Source organism: Scomber japonicus, chromosome 4 (genome assembly GCF_027409825.1).
Source record: "Scomber japonicus isolate fScoJap1 chromosome 4, fScoJap1.pri, whole genome shotgun sequence".
Taxonomy (NCBI): domain Eukaryota; kingdom Metazoa; phylum Chordata; class Actinopteri; order Scombriformes; family Scombridae; genus Scomber; species Scomber japonicus.
In genome coordinates, this window is record NC_070581.1 from 36,166,589 (window position 1) to 36,191,734 (window position 25,146).

The following is a 25,146-nucleotide window of genomic DNA, read 5'->3' on the forward strand; positions in this document are numbered from 1 at the left end:
CACCTTTATTATACTGCACCCAAACACACCTTTATTATACTGCACCCACACACACCTTTATTATACTGCACCCACACCTTTATTATACTGCACCCACACACACCTTTATTATACTGCACCCACACACACCTTTATTATACTGCACCCACCCACACCTTTATTATACTGCACCCACACCTTTATTATACTGCACCCACACCTTTATTATACTGCACCCACACCTTTATTATACTGCACACACACACACCTTTATTATACTGCACCCACACACACCTTTATTATACTGCACCCAATCACACACCTTTATTATACTGCACCCACACCTTTATTATACTGCACCCACACCTTTATTATACTGCACACACACACACCTTTATTATACTGCACCCACACACACCTTTATTATACTGCACCCAATCACACACCTTTATTATACTGCACCCACACCTTTATTATACTGCACCCACACCTTTATTATACTGCACCCACACACACCTTTATTATACTGCACCCACACACACCTTTATTATACTGCACCCACACACACCTTTATTATACTGCACCCACACACACCTTTATTATACTGCAACCACACACACCTTTATTATACTGCACCCACACCTTTATTATACTGCACCCAAACACACCTTTATTATACTGCACCCACACACACCTTTATTATACTGCACCCACACACACCTTTATTATACTGCACCCACACACACCTTTATTATATTGCACCCTCACACACCTTTATTATACTGCACCCACACACACACCTTTATTATACTGCACCCACACACACCTTTATTATACTGCACCCACACACACCTTTATTATACTGCACCCACACACACCTTTATTATACTGCACCCTCACACACCTTTATTATACTGCACCCACACACACCTTTATTATACTGCACACACACCTTTATTATACTGCACCCACACACACCTTTATTATACTGCACCCACACACACACCTTTATTATACTGCACCCACCCACACCTTTATTATACTGCACCCACACACACCTTTATTATACTGCACCCACACACACACCTTTATTATACTGCACCCACACACACCTTTATTATACTGCACCCACACACACACCTTTATTATACTGCACCCACACACACCTTTATTATACTGCACCCAAACACACACCTTTATTATACTGCACCCACACACACACCTTTATTATACTGCACCCAATCACACCTTTATTATACTGCACCCACACACACACCTTTATTATACTGCACCCACACACACACCTTTATTATACTGCACCCACACACACCTTTATTATACTGCACCCACACACACCTTTATTATACTGCACCCACACACACCTTTATTATACTGCACCCACACACACCTTTATTATACTGCACCCAAACACACCTTTATTATACTGCACCCACACCTTTATTATACTGCACCCACACACACCTTTATTATACTGCACCCACACACACCTTTATTATACTGCACCCACACACACCTTTATTATACTGCACCCACACACACCTTTATTATACTGCACCCACACACACCTTTATTATACTGCACCCACACACACCTTTATTATACTGCACCCACACACACCTTTATTATACTGCACCCACACCTTTATTATACTGCACCCACACACACCTTTATTATACTGCACCCACACACACCTTTATTATACTGCACCCACACACACCTTTATTATACTGCACCCAAACACACCTTTATTATACTGCACCCACACACACACCTTTATTATACTGCACCCACACACACCTTTATTATACTGCACCCTATCACACCTTTATTATACTGCACCCACACACACCTTTATTATACTACACACACACACCTTTATTATACTGCACCCACACACACCTTTATTATACTGCACCCACCCACACCTTTATTATACTGCACCCAAACACACCTTTATTATACTGCACCCAAACACACCTTTATTATACTGCACCCACACACACCTTTATTATACTGCACCCAAACACACCTTTATTATACTGCACCCACCCACACCTTTATTATACTGCACCCACACACACCTTTATTATACTGCACCCAAACACACCTTTATTATACTGCACCCACACACACACACCTTTATTATACTGCACCCACACCTTTATTATACTGCACCCACACACACCTTTATTATACTGCACCCACACACACCTTTATTATACTGCACCCAAACACATGTGTTACATGTATGTAGTATGATGTGTTACATGTATGTAGTATGATGTGTTACATGTATGTAGTATGATGTGTTACATGTATGTAGTATGATGTGTTACATGTATGTAGTATGATGTGTGTTACATGTATGTAGTATGATGTGTGTTACATGTATGTAGTATGATGTGTTACATGTATGTAGTATGATGTGTTACATGTATGTAGTATGATGTGTTACATGTATGTAGTAGATGTGTTACATGTATGTAGTAGATGTGTGTTACATGTATGTAGTATGATGTGTTACATGTATGTAGTATGATGTGTTACATGTATGTAGTATGATGTGTGTTACATGTATGTAGTATGATGTGTTACATGTATGTAGTATGATGTGTGTTACATGTATGTAGTATGATGTGTTACATGTATGTAGTATGATGTGTGTTACATGTATGTAGTATGATGTGTGTTACATGTATGTAGTATGATGTGTTACATGTATGTAGTATGATGTGTTACATGTATGTAGTATGATGTGTTACATGTATGTAGTAGATGTGTTACATGTATGTAGTAGATGTGTGTTACATGTATGTAGTATGATGTGTTACATGTATGTAGTATGATGTGTTACATGTATGTAGTATGATGTGTTACATGTATGTAGTATGATGTGTGTTACATGTATGTAGTATGATGTGTTACATGTATGTAGTATGATGTGTGTTACATGTATGTAGTATGATGTGTGTTACATGTATGTAGTATGATGTGTGTTACATGTATGTAGTATGATGTGTTACATGTATGTAGTATGATGTGTTACATGTATGTAGTATGATGTGTGTTACATGTATGTAGTATGATGTGTTACATGTATGTAGTATGATGTGTTACATGTATGTAGTATGATGTGTTACATGTATGTAGTATGATGTGTGTTACATGTATGTAGTATGATGTGTTACATGTATGTAGTATGATGTGTGTTACATGTATGTAGTATGATGTGTTACATGTATGTAGTATGATGTGTGTTACATGTATGTAGTATGATGTGTTACATGTATGTAGTATGATGTGTTACATGTATGTAGTATGATGTGTTACATGTATGTAGTATGATGTGTTACATGTATGTAGTATGATGTGTTACATGTATGTAGTATGATGTGTGTTACATGTATGTAGTATGATGTGTTACATGTATGTAGTAGATGTGTGTTACATGTATGTAGTATGATGTGTTACATGTATGTAGTATGATGTGTTACATGTATGTAGTATGATGTGTTACATGTATGTAGTATGATGTGTGTTACATGTATGTAGTATGATGTGTTACATGTATGTAGTATGATGTGTTACATGTATGTAGTATGATGTGTGTTACATGTATGTAGTATGATGTGTTACATGTATGTAGTATGATGTGTTACATGTATGTAGTATGATGTGTTACATGTATGTAGTATGATGTGTGTTACATGTATGTAGTATGATGTGTTACATGTATGTAGTATGATGTGTGTTACATGTATGTAGTATGATGTGTTACATGTATGTAGTATGATGTGTGTTACATGTATGTAGTATGATGTGTTACATGTATGTAGTATGATGTGTTACATGTATGTAGTATGATGTGTTACATGTATGTAGTATGATGTGTGTTACATGTATGTAGTATGGTGTGTGTTACATGTATGTAGTATGATGTGTGTTACATGTATGTAGTATGATGTGTTACATGTATGTAGTATGATGTGTGTTACATGTATGTAGTATGATGTGTTACATGTATGTAGTATGATGTGTGTTACATGTATGTAGTATGGTGTGTGTTACATGTATGTAGTATGATGTGTTACATGTATGTAGTATGATGTGTTACATGTATGTAGTATGATGTGTTACATGTATGTAGTATGATGTGTGTTACATGTATGTAGTATGATGTGTGTTACATGTATGTAGTATGATGTGTTACATGTATGTAGTATGATGTGTTACATGTATGTAGTAGATGTGTTACATGTATGTAGTATGATGTGTGTTACATGTATGTAGTATGATGTGTGTCATGTATGTAGTATGATGTGTTACATGTATGTAGTATGATGTGTGTTACATGTATGTAGTATGGTGTGTGTTACATGTATGTAGTATGATGTGTGTTACATGTATGTAGTATGATGTGTTACATGTATGTAGTATGATGTGTTACATGTATGTAGTATGATGTGTTACATGTATGTAGTAGATGTGTTACATGTATGTAGTAGATGTGTGTTACATGTATGTAGTATGATGTGTTACATGTATGTAGTATGATGTGTTACATGTATGTAGTATGATGTGTGTTACATGTATGTAGTATGATGTGTTACATGTATGTAGTATGATGTGTGTTACATGTATGTAGTATGATGTGTTACATGTATGTAGTATGATGTGTGTTACATGTATGTAGTATGATGTGTGTTACATGTATGTAGTATGATGTGTTACATGTATGTAGTATGATGTGTTACATGTATGTAGTATGATGTGTTACATGTATGTAGTAGATGTGTTACATGTATGTAGTAGATGTGTGTTACATGTATGTAGTATGATGTGTTACATGTATGTAGTATGATGTGTTACATGTATGTAGTATGATGTGTTACATGTATGTAGTATGATGTGTGTTACATGTATGTAGTATGATGTGTTACATGTATGTAGTATGATGTGTGTTACATGTATGTAGTATGATGTGTGTTACATGTATGTAGTATGATGTGTGTTACATGTATGTAGTATGATGTGTTACATGTATGTAGTATGATGTGTTACATGTATGTAGTATGATGTGTGTTACATGTATGTAGTATGATGTGTTACATGTATGTAGTATGATGTGTTACATGTATGTAGTATGATGTGTTACATGTATGTAGTATGATGTGTGTTACATGTATGTAGTATGATGTGTTACATGTATGTAGTATGATGTGTGTTACATGTATGTAGTATGATGTGTTACATGTATGTAGTATGATGTGTGTTACATGTATGTAGTATGATGTGTTACATGTATGTAGTATGATGTGTTACATGTATGTAGTATGATGTGTTACATGTATGTAGTATGATGTGTTACATGTATGTAGTATGATGTGTTACATGTATGTAGTATGATGTGTGTTACATGTATGTAGTATGATGTGTTACATGTATGTAGTAGATGTGTGTTACATGTATGTAGTATGATGTGTTACATGTATGTAGTATGATGTGTTACATGTATGTAGTATGATGTGTTACATGTATGTAGTATGATGTGTGTTACATGTATGTAGTATGATGTGTTACATGTATGTAGTATGATGTGTTACATGTATGTAGTATGATGTGTGTTACATGTATGTAGTATGATGTGTTACATGTATGTAGTATGATGTGTTACATGTATGTAGTATGATGTGTTACATGTATGTAGTATGATGTGTGTTACATGTATGTAGTATGATGTGTTACATGTATGTAGTATGATGTGTGTTACATGTATGTAGTATGATGTGTTACATGTATGTAGTATGATGTGTGTTACATGTATGTAGTATGATGTGTTACATGTATGTAGTATGATGTGTTACATGTATGTAGTATGATGTGTGTTACATGTATGTAGTATGGTGTGTGTTACATGTATGTAGTATGATGTGTGTTACATGTATGTAGTATGATGTGTTACATGTATGTAGTATGATGTGTGTTACATGTATGTAGTATGATGTGTTACATGTATGTAGTATGATGTGTGTTACATGTATGTAGTATGGTGTGTGTTACATGTATGTAGTATGATGTGTTACATGTATGTAGTATGATGTGTTACATGTATGTAGTATGATGTGTTACATGTATGTAGTATGATGTGTGTTACATGTATGTAGTATGATGTGTGTTACATGTATGTAGTATGATGTGTTACATGTATGTAGTATGATGTGTTACATGTATGTAGTATGATGTGTTACATGTATGTAGTATGATGTGTGTTACATGTATGTAGTATGGTGTGTGTTACATGTATGTAGTATGATGTGTGTTACATGTATGTAGTATGATGTGTTACATGTATGTAGTATGATGTGTGTTACATGTATGTAGTATGATGTGTTACATGTATGTAGTATGATGTGTGTTACATGTATGTAGTATGATGTGTTACATGTATGTAGTATGATGTGTTACATGTATGTAGTATGATGTGTGTTACATGTATGTAGTATGATGTGTTACATGTATGTAGTAGATGTGTTACATGTATGTAGTAGATGTGTTACATGTATGTAGTATGATGTGTGTTACATGTATGTAGTATGATGTGTTACATGTATGTAGTATGATGTGTGTTACATGTATGTAGTATGATGTGTTACATGTATGTAGTATGATGTGTTACATGTATGTAGTATGATGTGTGTTACATGTATGTAGTATGATGTGTTACATGTATGTAGTATGACGTGTGTTACATGTATGTAGTATGATGTGTTACATGTATGTAGTATGATGTGTTACATGTGTGTAGTATGATGTGTGTTACATGTGTGTAGTATGATGTGTGTTACATGTATGTAGTATGATGTGTGTTACATGTATGTAGTATGATGTGTGTTACATGTATGTAGTATGATGTGTTACATGTATGTAGTATGATGTGTGTTACATGTATGTAGTATGATGTGTTACATGTATGTAGTATGATGTGTGTTACATGTATGTAGTATGATGTGTTACATGTATGTAGTATGATGTGTGTTACATGTATGTAGTATGATGTGTTACATGTATGTAGTAGATGTGTTACATGTATGTAGTAGATGTGTTACATGTATGTAGTAGATGTGTTACATGTATGTAGTATGATGTGTTACATGTATGTAGTATGATGTGTGTCATGTATGTAGTATGATGTGTTACATGTATGTAGTATGATGTGTTACATGTATGTAGAGCAGGTACCTTCCACAGTGAGGCTGAAGACGTGCTCGGCGTGTCCGTGCGTGTTGACGGCTTTACACTCGTACTCTCCGTCATCTTCCTGACTGACGCTGTGGAAGTGAAGACGCCGGCCGTAAAGTTCCAGATTCTCCGTCATGTCCACCTGGTTTCCGTTTTTTTTTGTCCACTTCACCGTCGGAGTCGGTCTGAGGACAAAGAGACATGAGACTGATCCTTAGAGACATGAGACTGATCCACAGAGACATGAGACTGATCCTCAGAGACATGAGACTGATCCACAGAGACATGAGACTGATCCTTAGAGACATGAGACTGATCCTCAGAGACATGAGACTGATCCTTAGAGACATGAGACTGATCCTCAGAGACATGACACAGAGACATGAGACTGATCCACAGAGACATGAGACTGATCCTCAGAGACATGAGACTGATCCTTAGAGACATGAGACTGATCCTTAGAGACATGAGACTGATCCACAGAGACATGAGACTGATCCTCAGAGACATGAGACTGATCCACAGAGACATGAGACTGATCCTTAGAGACATGAGACTGATCCTCAGAGACATGAGACTGATCCTCAGAGACATGAGACTGATCCTCAGAGACATGACACAGAGACATGAGACTGATCCTTAGAGACATGAGACTGATCCACAGAGACATGAGACTGATCCTTAGAGACATGAGACTGATCCTCAGAGACATGAGACTGATCCTTAGAGACATGAGACTGATCCTCAGAGACATGAGACTGATCCTCAGAGACATGAGACTGATCCTCAGAGACATGAGACTGATCCACAGAGACATGAGACTGATCCACAGAGACATGAGACTGATCCACAGAGACATGACTCAGAGACATGAGACTGATCCACAGAGACATGACACAGAGACATGAGACTGATCCACCAAGACATGACACAGAGACATGAGACTGATCCACAGAGACATGAGACTGATCCTTAGAGACATGAGACTGATCCTTAGAGACATGAGACTGATCCACAGAGACATGACACTGATCCACAGAGACATGAGACTGATCCACAGAGACATGACACAGAGACATGAGACTGATCCACAGAGACATGACACAGAGACATGAGACTGATCCACAGAGACATGAGACTGATCCTCAGAGACATGACACAGAGACATGAGACTGATCCACAGAGACATGACACAGAGACATGAGACTGATCCACAGAGACATGAGACTGATCCTCAGAGACATGAGACTGATCAACAGAGACATGAGACTGATCCACAGAGACATGAGACTGATCCTCAGAGACATGAGACTGATCCTCAGAGACATGAGACTGATCCACAGAGACATGAGACTGATCCACAGAGACATGAGACTGATCCACAGAGACATGAGACTGATCCTCAGATACATGACTCAGAGACATGAGACTGATCCTCAGAGACATGAGACTGATCCTTAGAGACATGAGACTGATCCACAGAGACATGAGACTGATCCTTAGAGACATGAGACTGACCCACAGAGACATGAGACTGATCCACAGAGACATGAGACTGATCCACAGAGACATGAGACTGATCCTTAGAGACATGAGACTGATCCACAGAGACATGAGACTGATCCTCAGAGACATGAGACTGATCCACAGAGACATGACTCAGAGACATGAGACTGATCCACAGAGACATGAGACTGATCCTCAGAGACATGAGACTGATCCACAGAGACATGACTCAGAGACATGAGACTGATCCTTAGAGACATGAGACTGATCCTTAGAGACATGAGACTGATCCACAGAGACATGAGACTGATCGACAGAGACATGACTCAGAGACATGAGACTGATCCTTAGAGACATGAGACTGATCCTTAGAGACATGAGGCTGATCCACAGAGACATGAGACTGATCCACAGAGACATGAGACTGATCCTCAGAGACATGAGACTGATCCACAGAGACATGAGACTGATCCTCAGAGACATGAGACTGATCCTTAGAGACATGAGACTGATCCTTAGAGACATGAGGCTGATCCACAGAGACATGAGACTGATCCTCAGAGATATGAGACTGATCCACAGAGACATGACACAGAGACATGAGACTGATCCACAGAGACATGAGACTGATCCTCAGAGACATGAGACTGATCCTTAGAGACATGAGACTGATCCTCAGAGACATGAGACTGATCCACAGAGACATGAGACTGATCCTCAGAGACATGACACAGAGACATGACACAGAGACATGACACTGATCCTCAGAGACATGAGACTGATCCTCAGAGACATGAGACTGATCCTCAGAGACATGACACAGAGACATGAGACTGATGAAATGTGCAGAACATCGGTCCTCTCACTGTGATAAGTAACACAGAGACACACACACACACTCACAGGCCTGTGGGGATACAATCCAGGAAGACGTTCTGTCCCTGCAGAGCCAGCACTGTGGTGTGAGAGTCGGTTGGATAAAGGAAGCGAGGTTCCCTTCCATGAGCCACATGGTTACCTGAAGAGAGAGAAGAAAAATATAATGAATATAATGAATATATGTATACATCTATACATCTACACACATATATATATATATGTAACTGTCCATACTCACTGGGCAGCACAGTGAGTCTGACTTCACTCTCAGGCAGGATCGTTCTGGCTGCTGAATACTGAGCGTGACAGACGTAATCGTCTCTGCTGTCGCTCTTCACAACGTTAGAGAAGTAAAGTTTCCCATCGATGCCGACCATGACCCTGGTACTCTGCGTAATGTGCACCATCCCTGCAAACACACACACACGCACATGCACGCACACACACACACACACACACACAGACACACACACACACAGACACACACACATGCACGCGCACACACACACACGCACAGTTAAACACTAATTAAAAGGAAGAATTTCACCTGAGAGAAACAAGCAAAGGTCAGCTCAGTGATGAAGATGATGATGATGAAGGTAAACTCACTGTTGTCCATCCAGTGGATGTGTGGGGGGGTGGAGCTCTTTGGAGGGTTACAGGTCAGGATCAAGCTGTCTCCTTCATGTGCTGATTTACTGACCTTCTGCTGTTTGTGGAGGACAGGCTGAGCTGCAACACACACACACACACACACACACACACACACACACAGAGTAACACACACACACACACACACACACAGAGTAGCACACACATTAAAGCTCCGTCCACACTGAGAACAATAACTATTCATCTGCATCACTGACAGCCAATCAGAGTCCTTCTCCTGACTGATGTCATCGCTCCTCTCTGCTGTGATTGGAGCAGTTGTCTCTGCTGCCATCTAGTGGTGGAAGCAGAGTACAACACACTTACGCTGCCATCTAGTGGTGGAAGCAGAGTATAACACACTTACACTGCCATCTAGTGGTGGAAGCAGAGTATAACACACTTACACTGCCATCTAGTGGTGGAAGCAGAGTACAACACACTTACGCTGCCATCTAGTGGTGGAAGCAGAGTACAACACACTGCCATCTAGTGGTGGAAGCAGAGTACAACACACATTGCCACCTAGTGGTGGAAGCAGAGTACAACACACATTGCCACCTAGTGGTGGAAGCAGAGTATAACACTTACACTGCCATCTAGTGGTGGAAGCAGAGTATAACACACTTACACTGCCATCTAATGGTGGAAGCAGAGTACAACACACTTACACTGCCATCTAGTGGTGGAAGCAGAGTATAACACACTGCCATCTAGTGGTGGAAGCAGAGTATAACACACTTACACTGCCATCTAGTGGTGGAAGCAGAGTATAACACACTGCCATCTAGTGGTGGAAGCAGAGTATAACACACTCAACTAAACACAGGTCAAACACTGAGCAACTGATTGGCTATTTGCAAAAAACACTCCTCCGTCTAAGCACTGGTCTTTGTCTCCATCTAGTGGTGGAAGCAGAGTATAACACACTTACACTGCCATCTAGTGGTGGAAGCAGAGTACAACACACTTACACTGCCATCTAGTGGTGGAAGCAGAGTATAACACACTTACACTGCCATCTAGTGGTGGAAGCAGAGTATAACACACTGCCATCTAGTGGTGGAAGCAGAGTATAACACACTTACACTGCCATCTAGTGGTGGAAGCAGAGTATAACACACTCAACTAAACACAGGTCAAACACTGAGCAACTGATTGGCTATTTGCAAAAAACACTCCTCCGTCTAAGCACTGCGCATCCCACAGTCACCGCGGTCCTCGTATCTTTAATTTCACGAAATCCACAAAAACTGAAATCAAATAAAAGCTGTTTTTATGGTTAAAAGTTGTCTGGTTGTATAATATTCCCAGTAACAGTTCCTCCAGCGTCTCTGGGTCAGTTTGAGTCGATTCAAGCCAGTTTCCATTTATTTACATGGTAACACACGAACACACGGTCTTTGTCTCCATCTAGTGGTTGAACTGTGCTACTGCGACACATTTAGCCCACCGCACTACGTTCTGGAGGGTGAACCAAAGTTCATCAGGTTCCAATGAGCCCAAAGAGCAAAGAGCTCGGGTCTGAGGAGGTTATATTTGATCTACACACATTACGGTGTGTGTGTGTGTGTATATGTGTGTGTGTGTGTGTGTGTGTGTGTGTATCTGTGTGTATCTGTGTGTGTGTATCTGTGTGTGTGTGTGTGTGTGTGTGTATGTGTGTGTGTGTGTGTGTGTGTACTCACGCTCCACTATGATGTGTACCGTCTGGGTCATGGCGGTCCCCAGCGTGTTGGAGGCGTAACATCTGAAGGAACCTTGATACGACTCGAGAGGCTCGTCTGGATCCGCCGTCAGCGACCCAGAACCGGTCCGGGTCGGTCCGAACTCCTGCTCATCCTTCACCCAGCGGAACCTGGGGGGGGGTAGTAAAGTAATCTATTACTGTTCTCACAAGGTAACTAGTGACTATATGATGTAACTAGTTACTTCCACAGTACGGTTACCGGCAGTACGTACGTGGGTGTCGGGTTTCCGGTCGCCTCGCAGGTGATGTTCAAATCCTCTGGAGAAAAAACTGTCGCTGACGTCGGTGTCCCTGTGAGCACCGGAGGCTGTGACACTACACACACACACACACAGGCACACACACACACAGGCACACGCACACACGCACACACGCAACCAGTTACAAACTGAAGAGGCAGATTAATTTGTTACACACACTCTAACACACTCTAACACAATCTAACACACACACAGTAACACACACACACAGTAACTCACACACACAGAGTAACACACACACACAGTAACTCACACACACACAGTAACACACACACACAGTAACTCACACACACACAGTAACACACACACACACACACACAGTAACACACACACACACACACAGTAACACACACACACACACACACACACACAGTAACACACACACACACACACAGTAACACACACACACACACACACACAGTAACACACACACACACACACAGTAACACACACACAGCTGACTTACTGTTCTGCACTTTATCTGTTTATCCACGAAAGCAGAGAGAAGAAGAAACACACAAGATTAAGCTCTACACACACACACACACACTCACACACACACACACACACACACAAACACACTTACCCTTACACACGCACACACACACACACACACACACTCACACTCACACTCACACACACACACACACACACACACACACACATTTATTTACAGTTTTTTCTGAATGCTTAAGTGCTAATCATGTTCTTGTAGCACAATTTCTAAAACTATTAATACATATAGCAAAACCACTCACTGAGTTAGCCAAACTAAAAGCACAAATACTGCACAGCAACTCGCTGCTTACACTCAATTGCCAAATTTCCAAAACACTCCTAGCAAAATTATACACATGTATGGCTATTATTTACACTATTTTGCCAACTGGCACACTTTCACATGTGAAAACAATTTTAGAGAATTAGTTCACTTTGCAATCAGCCTGAGCACTATAAATAAGCCACAGGTAAGCTGTCTGTGTGGAGTACAATGGAAGGAGCAAGAAGAGTAAGAATCAGAGGAGGCCGAGGAAGAGGACGTGGAGGTGAAGGAGTTGGAGGAAGAGGACGTGGAGGTGAAGGAGTTGGAGGAAGAGGACATGGAGGTGAAGGAGTTGGAGGAAGAGGACATGGAGGTGAAGGAGTTGGAGGAAGAGGACGTGGAGGTGAAGGAGTTGGAGGAAGAGGACGTGGAGGTGAAGGAGTTGGAGGAAGAGGACGTGGAGGTGAAGGAGTTGGAGGAAGAGGACGTGGAGGTGAAGGAGTTGGAGGAAGAGGACATGGAGGTGAAGGAGTTGGAGGGAGAGGACGTGGAGGTGAAGAGGCAAAAGGAAGAGGACGTGGAGGTGAAGATGAAGGAGTTGGAGGAAGAGGACGTGGAGGTGAAGAAGCAAGAGGACGTGGAGGTGAAGATGAAGGAGTTGGAGGAAGAGGACGTGGAGGTGAAGGAGTTGGAGGAAGAGGACGTGGAGGTGAAGAAGCAAGAGGACGTGGAGGTGAAGATGAAGGAGTTGGAGGAAGAGGACGTGGAGGTGAAGGAGTTGGAGGAAGAGGACGTGGAGGTGAAGAGGCAAAAGGAAGAGGACGTGGAGGTGAAGGAGTTGGAGGAAGAGGACGTGGAGGTGAAGGAGTTGGAGGAAGAGGACGTGGAGGTGGAGGTGAAGGAGTTGGAGGAAGAGGACGTGGACGTGAAGGAGTTGGAGGAAGAGGACGTGGAGGTGAAGGAGTTGGAGGAAGAGGACGTGGACGTGGAGGTGAAGGATTTGGAGGAAGAGGACGTGGACGTGGAGGTGAAGGAGTTGGAGGAAGAGGACGTGGAGGTGAAGGAGTTGGAGGAAGAGGACGTGGACGTGGAGGTGAAGGAGTTGGAGGAAGAGGACGTGGACGTGGAGGTGAAGGAGTTGGAGGAAGAGGACGTGGACGTGGAGGTGAAGGAGTTGGAGGAAGAGGACGTGGAGGTGAAGGAGTTGGAGGAAGAGGACGTGGACGTGAAGGAGTTGGAGGAAGAGGACGTGGACGTGGAGGTGAAGGAGTTGGAGGAAGAGGACGTGGACGTGGAGGTGAAGGAGTTGGAGGAAGAGGACGTGGACGTGGAGGTGAAGGAGTTGGAGGAAGAGGACGTGGAGGTGAAGGAGTTGGAGGAAGAGGACGTGGACGTGAAGGAGTTGGAGGAAGAGGACGTGGACGTGGAGGTGAAGGAGTTGGAGGAAGAGGACGTGGACGTGGAGGTGAAGGAGTTGGAGGAAGAGGACGTGGACGTGGAGGTGAAGGAGTTGGAGGAAGAGGACGTGGAGGTGAAGAAGCGAGAGGGTTAGAGGAAGTTAGAGGAAGAGGACAAGGAGGAGCAAGAGGAGGACGAGGAGGGGGAAGAGGAAGGGTAAGAAGAAGAAATAGAATAACTGATGACATCAGAGCAACAATAGTGGACCATGTCATAAACCATGGAATGACCCTGAGGGAAGCTGGCCAACGGGTTCAGCCTAATTTGAGCCGCTACACTGTAGCGAGCATCATTAGGACATTTCGAAATGAAAATCGGTAAGTACAGTCACAATGCACTAAGATTTGTAGCACTGCCCTACTCTAATGAGAAACACAACAATACCATACATGCAAAAATTCTGAAATTGTTACTTTACAGAATTGCTAGACGTCCAGATGTTGGGGGCAGAGGAAGAATGTTCACTCCAAGAGCCCCATATAGTGAATATGGTGATTGCCAATAACGCAATAAGACTGCGCGAAATACAGCAGCGTATAATTGATAATGACACCATCTTCCAAAATATACGCAGTGTGAGCATGTCAGTACTAAGTCGTGTACTTGCCCGCAACAGAATAAGGATGAAACAAATTTACAGAGTTCCTTTCCAAAGAAATAGTGAACGTGTGAAGCAACTGCGATATGAGTATGTGCACGTAAGCTATAGTGTCATTGGTTCTGAATTTCAAAGTGCATAGGCTACTGTAGTGCTGTGTATGGGCCTGATGTGTTGCATTTGTTTTGTCTTGTCCAGAGAGTAATGGAGCTGGAGGCAGATTCCATGGGACACGAGCTGCTCTTTGTCGATGAGGCAGGTTTTAACCTCAGTAAAACAAGGAGGCGTGGTAGGAACATTATTGGACACCGTGCAATAATCAATGTCCCAGGACAACGTGGTGGTAACATCACCATGTGTGCAGCTATCAGCCAAAATGGTGTTGTTCACCATCATGCAACCATTGGCCCATATAACTCTGCACACATGATTGCATTCCTGGACACCTTACACGACATTCTCACTGTTCAGAGACCAGAGCAGACCCGATATGTCATCATATGGGACAATGTTAGTTTACATAGGGCTGCTTTGGTCCGCAACTGGTTTACCGATCACCCGCTCTTCATGGCACTCAACCTCCCCCCATACTCTCCATTCTTAAATCCGATTGAAGAGTTCTTTTCTGCCTGGCGCTGGAAAGTCCACGACCGCCATCCCCATCAACACGCAGCCCTTTTACAGGCAATGGAGGAGGCGTGTGGAGATGAGCAGGCATCATGTCAGGCCTGGAGGTATTTTCCCCGGGGCCTTGGACTGGAGGACATCGCATGTGACGTAGATGAGATTTTGTGGCCGGACCCAGAGAGACGGCATGATGTAGGCTGATTGTCTTTGTTTTGACGAGTGTGAATAAACACCAATACTTGAAGTTTGGATCCCTGTGTGTTTACAGAACCTCAGACTGGCCTAGCCTACCTTGTGCACAGAGAAAGCAGAAGCCAGATGTGTTTTCATACCATCAGTGTGTAGTTGGCACATTATGTGCTTCGTAAATGATGGCATGTGTTTACTGTTTGATACGAAAACACTATTTTTACTAAAGGTGTGAAGAGTTAATCAAGCTGTGTGAACTATAACGTTTTGATCATTTGTGTGTAGAGTTTAGCAAAAATAGCCAATGTTGCAAAAAATGTGCTTAAAGTGTGCTTAAGCATTCAGTTTGTCCTGAGGAGTAAAGGTCAGCCCCCCCCCCCACAGTGTGTGTGTGTGTGTGTGTGTATTTGCAGTGTGTGTGTGTGTGTGTGTGTGTGTGTGTGTGTATTTGCAGTGTGTGTGTGTGTGTGTGTGTGTGTGCAGTGTGTGTGTGTGTGTGTGTGTGTGTGTATTTGCAGTGTGTGTGTGTGTGTGTGTGTGTGTGTGTCCTCAGTACTCACAGCCTTCGGGGATCTGGATGGCTCCCTGAGCGAGGGGGGGCGATGAGGAGGAGTAGAGGAGGGAGAGGGGGAGCAGGAGGAGGATCAGGGGGGGGGGAGGGGGAGCAGCGCGTCCACTGACGCTGTGACACACACATCTCTCACACACACACACACACACACACACACACACTGCGGGGTCCCAGACCTTCCGCAGGGGGGCGGGGGGGGCGGTGTGTGTTAGTTTAACAGCCTGGAGGAGGGAGTGGGGGGGGGGGGTAAAGGAGGGATGGGATGGGGGGGGGGGTGGGGGTGGGGGGGGGAGAGAAAACAGATCATTAGTCTCAGTAATCAGCTGATTCCTTCAGTTTCATTAAAATATTAAAAAATACATTCATATAAATTAATGATGTCATAACCCCCCCCCCTCACCCCCCAACACACACACACACACACACACACACACACACACACAGACACACACACACACACACACACACACACACACACACACAATATCATCATTTCCTGTTTAAATACATTATAAGTCTGCTACGGTGTTATTTTGTGTGAGTGTGTGTGTGTGTGTAGCTGTGTGTGTGTGTGTAGCTGTGTGTGTGTATCCTTTGTTCCTGCCTGCTGACTGAGCGCTGACCCATGACAGCAGAGGAGGGGGAGGGGGGGGGGGGGTTGCAGAGTGACAGCTGGCTAATATAGACCCCCCCATCTAATTATTAGCAGCACACACACACACACACACACACACACACACACACACAACAATCTGTGTATATGTATGTGTGTGTGTATATGTGTGTGTGTGTGTGTGTGTGTATGTGTGTGTGTGTGTGTGTGTATGTTATCATATTATTATACTGACCCCCCCCCCCCCCCAAGAAGCTGAGGGGCAGGTGGGCCTGGGGGGGGGGGGGGGTTGATGGATTGTAACTGACAGAGCGAGAAATTAATTCATTGATAGATTCCGAAGAGATTACACACACACACACACACACACACACATACACACACACACACACACACACACACACACACACACACACACACACACACAGAAACACAAACAGAGATAAAGGGAGGTGTTGGGAGGTGCTGGGAGGTGTTGGGAGGTGCTGGGAGGTATTGGGAGGTGCTGGGAGGTGTTGGGAGGTGCTGGGAGGTATTGGGAGGTGCTGGGAGGTACTGGGAGGTGCTGGGAGGTGTTGGGAGGTGTTGGGAGGTGCTGGGAGGTACTGGGAGGTGCTGGGAGGTACTGGGAGGTGCTGGGAGGTGTTGGGAGGTGCTGGGAGGTGCTGGGAGGTGTTGGGAGGTGTTGGGAGGTGCTGGGAGGTGTTGGGAGGTGCTGGCAGGTGCTGGGAGGTGCTGGGAGGTGCTGGGAGGTGTTGGCAGGTGCTGGGAGGTGTTGGCAGGTGCTGGGAGGTGCTGGGAGGTGCTGGGAGGTGTTGGCAGGTGCTGGGAGGTGTTGATGGGTGCTGGGAGGTGTTGGGAGGTGTTGAGGGGTGTTGGGAGGTGTTGAGGGGTATTGGGAGGTATTGGGAGGTGTTGAGGTGTGCTGGGAGGTGTTGGGAGGTGCTGGGAGGTGTTGGGAGATGTTGGGAGGTGCTGGGAGGTGTTGGGAGGTGCTGGGAGGTGTTGGGAGATGTTGGGAGGTGCTGGGAGGTGTTGATGGGTGTTGGGAGGTGTTGAGGGGTATTGGGAGGTGCTGGGAGGTGTTGAGGGGTGTTGGGAGGTGCTGGGAGGTGTTGGGAGATGTTGGGAGGTGTTGGGAGGTGTTGGGAGATGTTGGGAGATGTTGGGAGGTGTTGGGAGGTGTTGGGAGGTGTTGGGAGATGTTGGGAGATGTTGGGAGGTGTTGAGGGGTGTTGGGAGGTGTTGATGGGTGCTGGGAGGTGTTGGGAGGTGTTGGGAGGTGTTGGGAGGTGTTGAGAGGTGTTGGGAGGTGTTGAGGGGTGTTGGGAGGTGTTGGGAGGTGTTGGGAGGTGTTGGGAGGTGCTGGGAGGTTTTGGGAGGTATTGGGAGGTATTGGGAGGTGTTGAGAGGTGTTGGGAGGTGTTGAGGGGTGTTGGGAGGTGTTGGGAGGTGTTGAAGGGTGTTGGGAGGTGTTGAGGGGTGTTGGGAGGTGTTGGGAGGTGTTGAAGGGTGTTGGGAGGTGCTGAGGGGTGTTGAGACGTCACCCATTGGTTTGTGGACTGCTGCTCGGAAGCCAATAGTTTCTAATCTAGGCAGCGCCATCTTGAAAATTTCAGGTGCATGCTGGGAAAAATAAAAACACGGATTCTACTTATATGGGCATGAGGCGGGGCCATGGACGGACGTATGGGCGGGACCAACGGCGGAGCAGGGAGGTTGCTATGGTTACGAGGGCTGGATCTGGAGGACATTGGTCAATCAACCTGTCAATCAGGACGTAGCCACGCCCCCTAATGCATACCCTGCTTTATCGTCACATATAAAATCAGGGAGGCCAAAATGTCCCAAATGAACATCATACTGCATTGAAGAAGGCTTTAAACTAGCGATTGAGACCATAAACACATTTTGAAAACGTTTACTGAGGTTAGAAATCAAGTGAGAAGTTGGTGAATTCTCCATTGACTTGTATAGAGACGGTCGCCCCCTGGTGGCCTTTTGATAGAATGCAGCTCTAAGTTACTTCTCCATTGACTTGTATAGAGACGGTCGCCCCCTGGTGGCCTTTTGATAGAATGCAGCTCTAAGTTACTTCTCCATTGACTTGTATAGAGACGGTCGCCCCCTGGTGGCCCTTTGATAGAATGCAGCTCTAAGTTACTTCTCCATTGGCTTCTTTTCAGAGGACAGGAACTCCCCGCCTGGTGTTGAGGGGTGCTGGGAGGTGTTGGGAGGTGCTGGGAGGTGCTGGGAGGTGTTGGGAGGTGCTGGGAGGTGTTGGGAGGTATTGGGAGGTATTGGGAGGTGTTGAGAGGTGCTGGGAGGTGTTGGGAGGTAGTGGGAGGTGCAGGGAGGTGCTAGGAGGTGCTGGGAGGTGCTGGGAGGTGCTGGGAGGTGCTGGGAGGTGTTGGGAGGTGTTGGGAGGTGTTGGGTGGTAGTGGGAGGTGTTGGGAGGTGCTAGGTGTCTTTTCTGAATCCATTGTGACATTTTAAGAAACCCTCCTGTGTATTTGAGTTCAAAGCCTTCAAATAGCAAGTTAGCACACACACACACACACACACACACACACACAGACACACACACACACACACACAGACACACACACACACACACACACACACACACACACAGACACACACACACACACACAGACACACACACACACACACAGACACACACACACACACACACACACAGACACACACACACACACACACACACACACACAGACACACACACACACACACACAGACACACACACACACACACACACACACACACACACACAGACACACACAGACACACACACACACACACACACACAGACACACACACACACACACACACACACACACAGACACACACACACACACACACAGACACACACACACACACACACACACACACACACACACAGACACACACACACACACACACAAACACACACACACACACACACACACACACGTCTCCAGCAGCAGATTCTTTAGATTCCTGGATGTGAACAGGAAGCTGAAGGAACAGAGAACTTGTTGTTCTCCAGAATCTGACTGGAAACACACTCATCTACAGCTCATCTGCTCCTCTTCCTCCTCCTCCTCCTCCTCCTTCCTCCTCCTCCTTTGTCTCCTGCTAACCCTAACCCTAACCCTCCTTCTCCTCCTCCTCCTCCTCCTCTTCCTCCTCCTTTGTTTCCTGCTAACCCTAACCCTCTACCCTCTACCCTCTCATTCCTCTCGTTCTTTCTTCTTTTCCTTTTTCTCTTTACTGGTTTTATATGAAATGTTGATGACATCGTTCTAATCTCTTTATATCACAATATATAACATCAGCTGCTGAGCTCAGGATCAATCAGCTGTGATCTCTGTGTGTGTGTGTGTGTGTGTGTGTGTGTGTGTCTGTGTGTGTCTGTCTGTATGTGTCTGTATGTGTGTGTGTGTGTGTTCAGCCCAATGTACACACAGCTGGTACAGCGGGTCTCCCATCCACATGGTGATGGTATGTGTGTGTGTGTGTGTGTGTGTGTGTGTGTGTCTGTGTGTGTGGACAAACAGCAGCTGAGAGCTGATTGGCCCCAGCTGTGACAGACTGTTGTGTATATAACATTGCGCCCCCCCCCGCCTCCCCCACCCCCCCCCTCGGGTCAGAGCTCCCGTCCTCTCAGGTATTTGGTGCCTCCTGCTTCATGTAATGAGCTCTGCTGCCACCAGGGGGCGCACGTCAGCACACAGGAGGGTCAACTCTATTCATCTAATCTGACATCAGATCAGTCTGATTCATCATCATCATCATCATCAGTGATGAAGAGTTAGACTGTTTGCTATCAGCTGACTTCCTGTTGCTCTGCTTCAGAGAAATGAAAGTGAGCTTTATGGGCGGGGGGGGGGGGGGGGCTGAGTCACAGTCTGAGTGATCTCTGACACATGATACAGCATTTACAGCCTTTAGCATCAGATTCCCTCTCAGTGTTTCCTTTCCTTCCTTCCTTCCTTCCTTCCTTCCCTCCCTCCCTCCTCTCAGTGTTTCCTGTTGAGCTGTAGTAGATATAGAGAGATATATGTATATATATATATATATGTTTCTCTGTGCATATGTATATATATATAGATATATATATATATACACGATGGAAGTATAGTAACAGTTATCCTTTAAAGGACAGTTCCCAGTGTGTGTTATATATAGTGTATACTGGTATATATGTTTCTCTTCCTTCCTCCCTCCTCTTAGTGTTTCCTGTTTCTCTGTGGTGGAAGTATAGTAACGCTGAAACATAGAAGATGAAGATTTGACTCATTCAGACTCTGAAGCTTCATATTAGCTTCACATCAACTTTATAATCCATGTTTCCACAGAAGGAGGACTGTGGGTTTAGTCCTCCATCACTTCCTGTTAACATGATGAACTGCTGAAATTACAGCGTTTAAAGAACCACACAGAACCTCACAGAACCACTCAGAACCTCACAGAACCACACAGAGCCTCTCAGAGCCTCTCAGAGCCTCTCAGAGCCTCTCAGAGCCTCACAGAACCTCACAGAGCCTCACAGAGCCTCACAGAACCTCACAGAGCCTCACAGAACTGGGTGAGACCCCTGCAGGCCGGGTTTGGGTTAGGGGTTTCATGGTGTCCTGGCGGTATGAGCCCGGCCTGCAGGGTTTGGGAAGCAGCTCGGTGTGCTGCTGTGAGCTTCTGCATCTGAGCCTGGAGAGCATCTCCTCCACCTCCATCTGCCCCCCCCCACCACCTCCTCCATCTGCCCCCCCCCACCACTTCCTCCATCTGCCCCCCCCACCTCCTCCATCTGCCCCCTCTCTGCCCCCAGAAGGACAGGAAGGAAGGTTTGAATTAAAAGTACATTTGATAGTTATCAGATTATCCAATCAGCCGGGAGAATGTCAGTGTGTGTGTGTGTGTGTGTGTGTGTCTGAGTGTGTGTGTGTGTGTCTCTGAGTGTGTGTGTGTGTGTGTCTCTGAGTGTGTGTGTGTCTCTGAGTGTGTGTGTGTCTCTGTGTGTGTGTGTGTGTGTGTCTCTGTGTGTGTGTCTCTGTGTGTCTCTGTGTGTGTGAGTGCCGCCGTCTCCTCTCTCTCCCGTCACCATGGCAACCTCCTGACTCCAGCAGCACCATCCCCCACGCTGCCCCTCCTTTACTCCCATCCCCCACTGTCCCTCCACACCTCCCTCGCTTCCTCTCCTGTGCCACTCCCTGCTCGTCCTCCATTCACACACACACACACACACACACTCAGAGACACACACACACGCACACACGCACACACATACACACACGCACATACACACACACACACAGAGACACAGAGACACACACACACACACACACACACACAGCCATTGTTTCGGTTGCTGTCCAACATTTGTTTTTTTTGGTTTTTTGTCTTTTCAATTAAAAAAAGTCACAAAGAGACCTGGACCCTGATCACTGGGGAGTCCCAGTCCAGCAGCCCCCCCCCCCCAGCAGTCACAGTCCTGGAGTCACAGTCCTGGAGTCCCCCCCCAAGGAGTCCCAGTCCAGCAGTCCCCCCCCAGGAGTCACAGTCCTGGAGTCACAGTCCTGGAGTCCCCCCCCAGGAGTCACAGTCCAGCGGTCACAGTCCTCCCAGCATGCAGGCCTACTTGTGGTTCCTAGTATCTCTAAAAGTAGAACAGGAGGCAGAGCCATCAGTTCTCAGGTTCCTCTCCTGTGGAACCATCTCCCAGATTGGTTCCGGGGGGCAGAACCCTCTCTACGTTTAAGAGTAGGCTTCAAACGTTCCTTTGTGATAAAGCTTCTAGTTGGGGTTCCAGCTCCTAGTTTATGCTGCTATAGGCTTAGACTGCCGGGGGACTCCCATGATGCACTGGGCTCCTCTCTCCTCCTCCCTCTCTCTCTCTATCCATCCATCTATCCTCTCTCCTCCTCCCTCTCTCTCTCTATCCATCCATCTATCCTCTCTCCTCCTCCCTCTCTCTCTCTATCCATCCATCTATCCTCTCTCCTCCTCCCTCTCTCTCTCTATCCATCCATCTATCCTCTCTCCTCTCCTTCCTCTCTGTCCTCTCCTTCCTCTCTCTCCTCTCCTTCCTCTCTCTCTCCTCTCCTTCCTCTCTCTCCTCTCCTTCCTCTCTCTCCTTCCTCTCTCCTTCCTCTCTCTCTCTCCTCTCCTTCCTCTCTCTCTCCTCTCCTTCCTCTCTCTCCTCCTCTTCCTCTCTCTCTCCTCTCCTCTCCTTCCTCTCTCTCTCTCCTCTCCTTCCTCTCTCTCTCTCCTCTCCTTCCTCTCTCCTTCCTCTCTCTCCTCTCCTTCCTCTCTCTCTCTCCTCTCCTTCCTCTCTCTCTCCTCCTCTTCCTCTCTCTCCTCTCCTTCCTCTCTCTCCTCTCCTTCTTTCCTCTCCTTCCTCTCTCTCCTCTCCTTCCTTCCTCTCTCTCCTCTCCTCCCTCTCTCTCCTCTCCTTCCTCTCTCTCCTCTCCTTCATCTCTCCCTCCTCTCCTTCTTCTCTCTCCTCTCCTTCCTCTCTCTCCTCTCCTTCCTCTCTCCTCTGTCCTCTCCTTCCCCTCTCTCCTCTCCTCTCCTTCCTCTCTCTCCTCTCCTTCCTTCCTCTCTCTCCTCTCTCTCCTTCCTCTCCTTCCTCTCTCCTCTTCTTCCTCTCCTTCCTCTCTCTCCTCTCCTCCCTCTCTCCCTCCTCTCCTTCTTCTCTCTCCTCTCCTTCCTCTCTCTCCTTCCTCTCTCTCCTCTCCTTCCTCTCTCCTCTGTCCTCTCCTTCCCCTCTCTCCTCTCCTTCCTCTCTCTCCTCTCCTTCCTCTCTCTCCTCTCCTTCCTTCCTCTCTCTCCTCTCTCTCCTTCCTCTCTCTCCTTCCTCTCTCTCCTCTCCTTCCCCTCTCTCCTCTCCTTCCTCTCTCTCCTCTCCTCTCCTCTCCTTCCTCTCTCTCCTCTCCTCTCCTCTCCTTCCTGTCTCTCCTCTCTACTCCAACCGGTCCAGGCAGATGTTCTCCCACTCTGAGTCTGGTTCTGAGGGTTCTTCCTGTTATTTGGCGCTGTGTGTGTGTGTTTGTGTGTGTGTGTGTGTGTGTATATTTGTGTGTGTGTGTGTGTGTGTGTGTGATGTTAGATTAGCTGTTTCTGAGGAGATTAAAGTACCAAACACAGAGAGGTTGTTAAATCCCTCCTACAGTCCCTAATCCGAGCTAATGGACGCACCCGCCGACCACCACACACACACACACACATACACACACACACACACACAGACACACACAGACAGAAAGTTTGAAGGAGGGAGAAGAGCTGAGAAGAAGAAGAAGGAGAAGAGAGAGTGAGGGGTTTATGACTTCTGTCTCAACACAAAGAACTCATTCTGCAGAGCATGAATGGAAGAAATGAGAGAAAGAACTAAAGGCCAACCAAGAGGAAGGCGGGGGGGGGGGGGGGGGGCATGTATGAAGATGGATGAGAGGAACAGGAAGCAGAGGAACTGACAGAAGCAAAAGTCATTTAATGTGATTTTGTGGGCCTGCTGCTCAGACTGGCTCCAAACTGCATCTTCAACCTTTCAGACGTTATCGACTTTATGGATTTGCCTCGGCTACAGGAAGTCAGACTGTCTTTCACTGCCAGACTCTCACATGTTCGCTCAGCCGAGACCAGAAACTGGACCAACAGGAAGGCTGAAAGAGGAACTGAGACTGTAGACAGTGCTGCTGTCTCTAACCCACATCAGACAAGATTAATGCTAAAAGATGGTTTAAATGTGTTCTGTGAATTTTCAGGCCTCCAGAAATGAAAGTGTGATGAAAGTGAAACAGCGCTGTTACTGTTGACCTGCTCAGTGTTTGTGATATTAAACATTTACTGTCAATCAGAGCAGCAACAGTCACGATGCTTTCATACCAGTAGTTTGGTTGTTTAGTGCCCAGCAGGCAGTAAACTGTTCCAATGAAGGGTTCTGATGGTCACGAAGCGCTGCCACGAAACACGGCCACGAAGTACGGTCACTAAGCACGGCCACGAAGCGCGGTCACGAAACACGGTCACGAAACACTGT

At 45.4% G+C, this 25,146-nt stretch overlaps 1 protein-coding gene across 1 annotated transcript in view; it reads right to left on the reverse strand.

The window, feature by feature from the left end:
* LOC128357758 (neural cell adhesion molecule L1-like) overlaps positions 1–21,838 on the reverse strand; it is a 40,158-nt gene extending 18,320 nt beyond the window's left edge. Inside the window, exons 1-11 of the mRNA XM_053318128.1 lie at positions 21,676–21,838; positions 18,131–18,469; positions 17,911–18,049; positions 16,481–16,602; positions 12,752–12,766; positions 12,238–12,340; positions 11,964–12,133; positions 10,234–10,356; positions 9,863–10,033; positions 9,649–9,763; positions 7,240–7,424 (exon numbers count right to left, since the gene is read on the reverse strand). Coding sequence (XP_053174103.1) covers positions 7,240–7,424; positions 9,649–9,763; positions 9,863–10,033; positions 10,234–10,356; positions 11,964–12,133; positions 12,238–12,340; positions 12,752–12,766; positions 16,481–16,602; positions 17,911–18,049; positions 18,131–18,469; positions 21,676–21,838 — 1,645 coding nt within the window. The remainder of the gene's footprint in view (positions 1–7,239; positions 7,425–9,648; positions 9,764–9,862; positions 10,034–10,233; positions 10,357–11,963; positions 12,134–12,237; positions 12,341–12,751; positions 12,767–16,480; positions 16,603–17,910; positions 18,050–18,130; positions 18,470–21,675) is intronic.
* Positions 21,839–25,146: the final 3,308 nt, after the last annotated feature.